Consider the following 8,578-nt stretch of genomic DNA (forward strand, 5'->3'; position numbering starts at 1 on the left):
ACAACAGGGTGGTTGCAGCCAGATATTTGCAGGTCTGATTGCCACCAGATGGAGCTAAAAAATCAAGCTGGAGGAGGATGAGTGTGTGTGTGGGGTGAGCAGGGCTAGTGTGGGGAGCAACGTGCATGGCTGAGGTCCCTGGGGAAGCCAGGGTGACATGGGGACACAGGCCAAGCCAGCGTTGCCCATGGGAGCTTTTCCTTCCTCCTCTGCAGCTGCTTTAAAAGCAGATCTGCTGCCTGGGCTTGCCCTCCAGCGCAGTCTGCGGGGTTCTGGCATTTGTCTGAGTCATTACTTGCTTTCTAAAACCAGAATTTGCGGGGGGCGGGGGGAGCCCAGATTTACTCACCTCCTTCTTCCATGATCTTAGCTTGGATTGGGCACTGCAGCTGTCCCCTAAAGTCCAGGCTGCTACGGGCTCTTTCCAAAATCCATCTCAAAAGTAGAGCTGCTGGGGCATTTCCGAGTTCCCCCCGGGTGGCCACTGCAAACACGTGTTGCTAAAGGCTGCTCTGCTTTCAGCCTGGCATGTGCCCTGTTTGCAGATTCAGCTTGACTGAATGGGATTTAAAAAAACCAGAGAGTGTCAGGCTAATGCAAGGTATTTATCTGAGCTGCACAGTTTGTTTCTATTTTTAAGGTCCCACATTGGTCTTTGAAGGGTAACGGGGAAGCAAAGCTGCTGGAGGGAAAAAAAAGAAATCCCCGAGCAGCAAGAGGCAGGCAAGGAAAGGAAATATTTCTTACTCCAGGACTGCAGCGTGAGGTCCTGCGAGGACTGCGGGGTGACACAAGGGCTGCTGCAAGGGCTGAGAGCGAGTGAAAAGCACCAGCTATTTTCTTCCCAAATATGTGAGTTAATCAATAGTCAAAATGCAGAACGAGGGAGCAGAGGAAGAGATGTCTGTCCCTGGGGTGGTGGGTGTCCCTCCGATAGAAACCCGAGCGACTGCCCCGAAGCTCATGCTGGGACTGGGAGCAGACCAGAGCAGGAAGATTTTGCACCTTTAAATCCAGCCCTGCCAGGGCTTTGTTTGCCTCCAGCAGGAACGAGGACCTTGCCCGCACACTGTTTGCTCAGTGCTTTATTGAGCAGCGTTCCCCAGCTCTCAGGCTGACCAGAGAAGGGCCAAACTAATTCATGCAAAAAAATCAGCCAAAATATCACTTTGGGCAGCAGAACACATGGGCCAGCCAGGCTCCCAGCCCAGTGCATCCCCCAAGGTGCTACCCGACCACGAGCTCCAGCCTGAGATCAGCCCCATGAAATGCAAGCCCTGAGCAAGGCTCATCCCTTCCCACATCACAGAGAGCTCCCTCTGCTCACAAACCCTTCCCCAGGCACTCTCTGCTACCCCACGGAGCACTGGAGCAGGGCAGCGATGTGCTGGGAGCAAAACCAGTTTGGTGCCAGCGAGGACAGGCTGTGCAGCCAGGGGTGGGGGAGGCGACGGCAGAGCCGGAGCTGCTCACATGCAAAACAAACACGCGCCGGTGAGTCACGCTGGCAGGATGGTGCCATCTGGAATTACCGGATCCTGCTGGAAGTGCTGCGGTCAGACACTGTGACGTGTCCCGGTCCAGCCACACTGACATGGAATCAGAATGGTTTGGGTTGGAAGGGACCTTCCCAGCTCCCCCAGTGCCACTGCTGCCACGAGCAGGGACATCTTCACCAGCTCAGGTTGCTCAGAGCCCCATCCAGCCTGGCCTGAGATGTCTCCAGGGATGGTTCATCCACCACCTCTCCAGGCAACCGGGGCCAGGCTCTCACCACCCTCAGTGGAAACGATTTATTCCTCATGTCTGGCCTCAATCTCCCCTCTTTTAGTTTAAAGCAATTGCTCCTTCTCCTACAGCAGTAGGCCCTTCTAAAATGTCTGTACCCATCTTTCTTATTGGCCCCTTTTAAGTACAAAACCACCACAATAATATCTCCCTGGAGCCTTCTCTTCTTTAGGCTGAAGACCCCCATCTCTCTCAGCCTGTCCCCATATAAATGTTCCACCCCCCCTAATCATTTTTGTGCCTCCTCTGGCGCCTCTCCAACAGGTCCATGTCTTTCTCATACCGACATCCACAGCTCTGGATGAAGACCAGTTTTAAAAGGCTGCTTGACTTTATTAGTTGCCATTGTACAAGGTAAATAAAACGTGTTACCAAGCTTGTGCAGAAAAGGGTGTCGTTGCATTAAGGAAGAGTAAAAAAGCTGGTGTGGGAATCATTGGGGCTTTGCTGTGCTTTCTTTTTTTTCTTACGAAGCAGCACTTTTGCCTACTCTACGGGGGAAGGGGCTGTACCCGCCGGCTCACGCCAAGGGCCCAGAGCTGGGCTCACTGGCGTGACGCCTCCGTCCCGCTCCCGGGGCTGCCATTGGGCCACACGCCATGGGTCCTGTCGTCACCTGCAGCGTTCCCAAGCTGCAAGACAGAGCAGAGAAAGGGTCAAGCCGACATCAAGGCATTTCATTCTCACTCTGAATTTATTTTTGCAATGAAGGAGTTGGTGCCATGGGCATGAAGACATCACCCATCGGGTCAGGAGGCACCTCAAGGGACGCACCAGGGATGTCCCCAGCTGCCCTGGGTGCTGCGTTGGCACTTCTCTGCATCATCTCATCCAGGGAAAGGACTCACCTCTCTGGGGATTCCGACACGGTTGTCATGGCTGGGTGAGTTGTCTTCCCGAAGAAGAAGCTGGCCCACCAGTGGCCGGGGTCGGACTTGGGCAGACCTGGGGGAAGGTTTGGGTCAGTGCAGCCCACTGCCCCTCAGTTCCATCCCGCAGGAGAAGCTGGGGCATCTCCAGTAAGATTTGCAGTGGAGGGACTGGGAGCAGAGTCCCCCCATTGTTCCAGGATGGGGGGCACTTACCTGGGGGATGGGGGATGACCTCCCCAGAATACTCCGAGCTGCCGCAGGAGCTGTTGCTGGATGTGGAGCTCAGGCGCCCTGTGGAGACATCAGAGCCACCATCGACCCTTAGTCATGCCATGAAAAATGGAGCACGGCCTCGGTCCAGCCGTCCCTGGGGTGACAAAGCTCAGTCTCATCACCACCTCCCTCTAGTACCTGCCCAGCTTTAGTGGCAAATCAATAAAAACCACTAGGAAGAAAACACTGGAGGGATGACAGGCTGGCTAACAGCAGGAAGTAGAATAACACCTAAACGCATATGTAGGAAAACACTTCCAGTCCCAAGGACATTATTTAATGGCTTTGCATCTGTATGCAACACTCTCGAGGCCTTTGCAGATAACTTGAGGTTGAGAAGATGCAGATTTCTGCATATAATCCATGCGGGTTTAGTCCAGTTGCTACAAACTTATTACTAGTTTCAGATCAAGGGGAATACTTTAATTTCCTCTGGTTTAAACAATCCATTAATCCAGAAAGTCTCTTCCCTGGAGATGAACCAGCAGCTGCCATTGCCTGGACTGGTTTTGCAACTCATTTCAACAGCAGTGGTGCAAGATGCATTTAAAACCGCCACCTCCCCTCAGCGACAACTTTAATGATAAGTGAAGGAGATTGTGAGACCCACCTCCAGCTGGTACAACTGGGCAGGGGCTGCAGTGGCCCAAAGGAGGGTCCCAGCACCAGGAGGGATGGATGGTGGCTGCCCCGGTTTGTCACCAAGGCCTGGTAGCTCTCCTGGGGCATCAGCTGGAAGCTCACACCCAGCATTGGCTTCATCTCAGCTAGAACCCTGTCACCCCCCAGCCTGGCAGGATCCTGTCCATGCACCCCCTGTGCCAAGCCCACCCCGAGCTCTTACTTCTGTAGTAGTTGTGTGTGGCCATGAGCGAGCCGCTCGATGGGATGGATGCCATGGTTCTTGATCTTGGTTCTTGTGCAGATCTAAAACCTGCAAGCAAAGGGGCAGCCGTCATTGCAGAGGGGCCCCCGCAGCCCCCACCCGCTCTGAGCCTGACATGCACCCACCCACAAGAAAACTGCAGGAGTCTGAATGGTCCCAGTGTGATTTCTCCACAGATTTGACACGTGCACCATCACGGCAGCCCCGCACTGGGGATGGAGGTTGGTGCTCACAGTGCTACACACGGTTTAAGTCTGCAGCTGTAGATCTCTTACATGCAAAGCCAAAATAATTTCCTCGAAAACGTCTGCTTACACAGAGCCCAGGGCTGGCGAGTCTGCACAGCAGCTGCCCTGAGCGGGTGTTTTGCTTCCATACAGAAATCCAGTTCCCTTTACCGCATCAGCAGCTGGGAGTTATGAAATCTCGGCCAGAGGTTGCGTAAGAAGCAAAGGAGTGTTTTGCTCGGGGCGCATACCGAGGATTTTCGTGCAAAGGGTTCCAGCCTCAGCCTGCCCCCAGCAGCACAACCACCCCCGCCCCGAGCTGCGGCCAAACCTGCCTGCCCCGCACAACACATCCCCAGCTCCACGGGTGAGAAAATGGCTGTCCCTGGCCCACAACATGCCCACTCCTGCGCTGGGGAAACAGTAACATTTTTATCCTCCTGATACAAAGCACCTCCCTGCTCAGACACTGACTCTTCCCACACCTCATGGTCTGACCCTCTCTCTTTCAAGCAAGCTCAATCAACGGCGCCGCTTGGCAGCACAAGGCACAGTCCCCTGGGCCTGCAGGAGGACACCGACCCCATCGTCACTCGCAAGAACTGCAAAAGCACCGACCTGTGAGTACCCAGCGCCCTGGGACCCCCACTATCCCCCGGGCACCCAAGTCCTCTCTAGCTCTGATGAAGCTTTCCTTGGTCTAACTATAGACTCACTCGTTGGATGTCCTGTTACAAAACGTCCTCCACGCATTCACGTCGCGGTGGGGAAACTGAGGCACGGAGCCATCTCCCAGAAGCTTCACCCCAAAAGAACTCGATGTAGCCTTGCAGCTGACCTTTCCCAAAGCAACCCTCCCTTCCCCCCCCCACCAAACTGCTACGGGCCGCCCCGTTTGCCCCCCCCGCTCCCGCCCGATCGCAGCGCACCTTGGGGGGGGGGTGGCGGTGGGGGTCCGGCGGGCGGGCACTAGGGCCGCGGGGGCCGCTCGGCGGCGGCAGCGCCGCTCCGGGAGCGAAGCGTCCGCTCCGCACGGCGTGAGCCGTGGTGATGTTGGCTCCGCCCCTCGCCCTTATATATTCCTCGGGCACGCCCCGGGGTCGCACCGCCAATCGGGATGGGGAGCGCGTCCCTGGGCACGCCTCTTTCCTGCGAGGGGCGGGGCCTGCGCGGGAGCGTGTGCGCAGCGTCGGGAGCTGAGGGGCCGCACCGGGGTTCGCTTGCATCGGTGCAAAAAGCCTTCGTATAGCAGTCGAGTAACACTGGAAATTCGGAGCGAGGAGATTCAAAAAAACTCAAGTGATACGGCCTTATGCCAGCTCTAAAATTCGAGTATAAATGGATCAAAAAATAAATATGGACTTGAGGGGATTCCGAGCTGGCTGGGCTGTATCAGTCTCTGGGGGAAAATATTTTGGGGGAAAATATTTTAGAGGAAAAAGCCTGCAGCAAGGTCTAAGTACAACCCACACCAGTATACAGCTCCTCTGTGTTTGGATACCGGTATAATTCTGTAGAGATACTGGTCTATAAACCACCAATACCGCAGGATCCGAGTCCTGGAGAACAGAGGCAATGCCGTATCTATGTAAAATTAAAACAGAAACCTTACAGAAAATTGCTTTCTGCATGGAATGGAAATGTGGTTGAGAACACAAAAGTGAATCCAGTTTCATGAGAGCAGCACTCTCGAGCAGTGCAAGAGCCTCGCGTTATCTCCACAAAGGTGGTTTGATATTTGCTATAGCTAAAGTGTTATTAATTTATTCTCTCTCTGGAGCTCAGTAATCCTTCAAAGCAGAGTTCTGCAGCCTGGCATGCTGAGGGTTTGCGATAAAATCTCGCAGTTTGGGTGCAGCTGTGGGAAGTGGGGATTTTGGCAGGCGATGCTCTGAGCCATTTTAGGATTCGGAGACAGGAGGGAGCCCATTGTAGCACAACCTCTTCAGGCAATGGGACTCATTTCTCCCATGTTCTAGGGCACAGGCTCAGAAGATTTTTCTGGCCTAGAAGTGAAAGAAAGAAAGGCTAAAAATTGTGTGCTTCAGATCTGAAAAATTACTTTTGTTTCAGTGAAGCTGCTGTAATTTCTCAGGTTCCTCCTCAATTTCTTCCTGAGAGGTGATTACCTGCACCCCAAGTCTCTTTAATGATCTACAGAGCAGTAAGAGTAAATTGATATAGAGTATACTTTATAATGGAATATATTCTTCCCAACTGGTACAGGATGGCTTTGCACCCTACCGAGCCTGAGTGGGCTAATTGCTTTAATTAAGGATAGAGATGAACAAACACTTCCCAGTCCCTTTGTGCAAGGACACCACTTACACCCACGTTTTGGAGCTGCTTTTTAAAGAAGCAGCTCATTAAGCAGATTGCACCAGGGGCATGATGCTGTGCCCATAGTGACGGGGGATGAATGGGGGGAGGTCAATCTCCGTGTGCAGATGAATTCCAGCCTCCAGCAAAATGTGTCTTGCTCTGCTCTTCATCTTGAAGCCAAATCCGTTTCTCCTGAGCGATGCAGCGGGAGCAGTGCCGATGGGACAGAGCAGCCGGGGGGATAGGCGGAGCATCCATCTGGTTTCCCAGGATAAAGCCCATCCTGGATGTGTTGAGAAGATAAATTATGTTTGTATTGATCAAGAACCAGTAGTTTTAAAAGCAAGCAGATGACAAGATTTGGATAGATTTTCTCTTCGATTTTCCTCTAATTAGAGTCTCTGAGTTGACAGCAGCTCTCCTTGCAGTTTGCTTTTGAGCAAGGTTCCTGTGTTTTCCTTTATTTTTTTTTTTTTACTTAATCTATCTCTCTGGGCTCCAAGTTACAGATGGAAACTGGCTTTTGTCATGTGCTGGTTGTGTGTGTCGTTGAGAAATCACCTTTCATGTCACATTTTGCGCTTGACAGAAAATCTGGAAGCCAGCGAAGGCTGCAGAGCTGCAGGAGCTGCTGCCTCTGGATTCCGTCAGCACTCATGGGACGTCACAGATGGGACACCCCAGTGCCCAGCGAGGCTCAATGCCGCTGCCAGATTCCCTCTGGGGATGTGACATTCCGGTGGCTTCAGGAATTTGGTGAGAAAGTCGCCATGCAGCCCCTTCCCCACCACCCTTCACCCAAGCGAGACGGCAGCGCTCACTCCAGGCACAGCAGAAATAGAAACCTGAGCTCCGTATAGTGCCAGAGGGCCCGATCCTGCACCACTGAGGGGTTTGCTTAATTCTCCCTCTCTTGGGGACATCTCCTCTCAGTGAAAGAAGCAGACACGACCTATGCCCACGCTCTGCCCTCCTTCTCCTCCTGGGCTGTGTTTTCCCTGCTGTGTTGCTCGGTGCCGGGTTTGGGACTTGGTCAGTGTCCGTCCGGTGCAGGCAGCTGCTGCCACCTATGGATAAAAAAATAACCAAAATGTTCACCCCAGATACCTCGTTAGGATCATCCTGTCTCTGCCTGGAGCCTTTGCAGCCACACTGGGGTCAGAGCAAGAGCAACCGTGAAAGCAAACTCATGTCATGGCCTGACACAGGTGACTCGGGCATGTTTAAATTAGAAAAGGGGATGTCCTGGAATGCAATAAGTGACTTTCCTTAAGTACAATATGTGAGCAGTGCATTTTACCTGTTGGCTGGAAATTGTGCTCTGCCTTTCCGGAATATATGCAGCAAGCGACCCAGATGCCACCAAGGCAGGAGAATGAACCGAAGTGGGATCAGTGCGGTGACGGGAGCAGCTCTGTTGTCCTCACCTGCAGCCTGTGCCAAGGGATGCAGGCATCCAAGGCATGCTGCTGTCCCATCGGGGTGACACCAGACACCGTCCCCAGCTGGCCGGGTGGCCAGAAGGCTTGGGCATTTTGTTATCACCTCCCAAGTTTATTTTTAAGCCTCTGGCTCCAATTTGAAGATATCAGCAGCATGCGCTGAGTGCAGGGCCTCAAAATACTCCCCTCCTCCTCCTCCTCCTTCGCCTGCCTTTCTGTCCCATCATTTCTGTCTTCGTCTCCCCTCTCCAGGTCTGCACGGGCTGAAAAACCTTTTCACGTTCAACATTTCATGACATCTCCTGTTGGGTGCCTTGGGCAGGGGCTGCTGCCAGGCAAACACACAGAGAGCCTGGACAGGTTGACCTCAAAGCCAACCCCATGTAAACGTGCTCTAGAAACCTCTGGGAGATGCAGTGGGGGAAACCCATCCCATCTTAACCCCAGTTAAACTGAGGCTTAACTGGAATGGGAATGCCTGTTTATGTGCACCGGCGTTGGCACTCAGACTTGCCGTGGGATGCACGTTGTGCAGACGAGGATGACCATTGTCTGGGTGTTTTGAGCTTGTCCACTTCCAGGAGACAGTAAATGCTGAAATATGTGGGTGTAAAGCGTCTGCAAAGCCTCCAAAACTGGTGTGGAGGCAGCTGAAAGCCCAACCGTGGGAAGAAGGAGCCCTAGGAGTGTTCACCCCTTCTATAAAGCTACTCTTTGGAGAACACCCGCTGCCCGGCACGCTCTGATCTGCTCTTCCGATGGCTGTTG

The 8,578-nt window shown here is 53.3% G+C and overlaps 1 protein-coding gene and 1 long non-coding RNA gene across 2 annotated transcripts; one reads left to right on the forward strand and one right to left on the reverse strand.

The window, feature by feature from the left end:
* Positions 1-2,100: 2,100 nt before the first annotated feature.
* PPDPF (pancreatic progenitor cell differentiation and proliferation factor) lies at positions 2,101-3,867 on the reverse strand. The gene is made up of 4 exons (XM_065849827.2): positions 3,778-3,867; positions 2,874-2,951; positions 2,637-2,733; positions 2,101-2,420 (listed from the first exon to the last, which is right to left on the reverse strand). Exons 1-4 carry the CDS (start codon positions 3,830-3,832, stop codon positions 2,309-2,311), a joined length of 342 nt encoding a protein of 113 aa, XP_065705899.1. The 5' UTR covers positions 3,833-3,867; the 3' UTR covers positions 2,101-2,308.
* A 336-nt stretch (positions 3,868-4,203) lies between these two features.
* Positions 4,204-4,976, forward strand: LOC139829243 (uncharacterized). The gene is made up of 3 exons (XR_011741653.1): positions 4,204-4,413; positions 4,560-4,666; positions 4,757-4,976. It is a non-coding gene; the product is annotated as an uncharacterized lncRNA (long non-coding RNA).
* The last annotated feature ends 3,602 nt before the right edge of the window (positions 4,977-8,578 follow it).

The sequence above is a fragment of the Patagioenas fasciata genome, chromosome 16 (assembly GCF_037038585.1).
Source record: "Patagioenas fasciata isolate bPatFas1 chromosome 16, bPatFas1.hap1, whole genome shotgun sequence".
NCBI lineage: Eukaryota > Metazoa > Chordata > Aves > Columbiformes > Columbidae > Patagioenas > Patagioenas fasciata.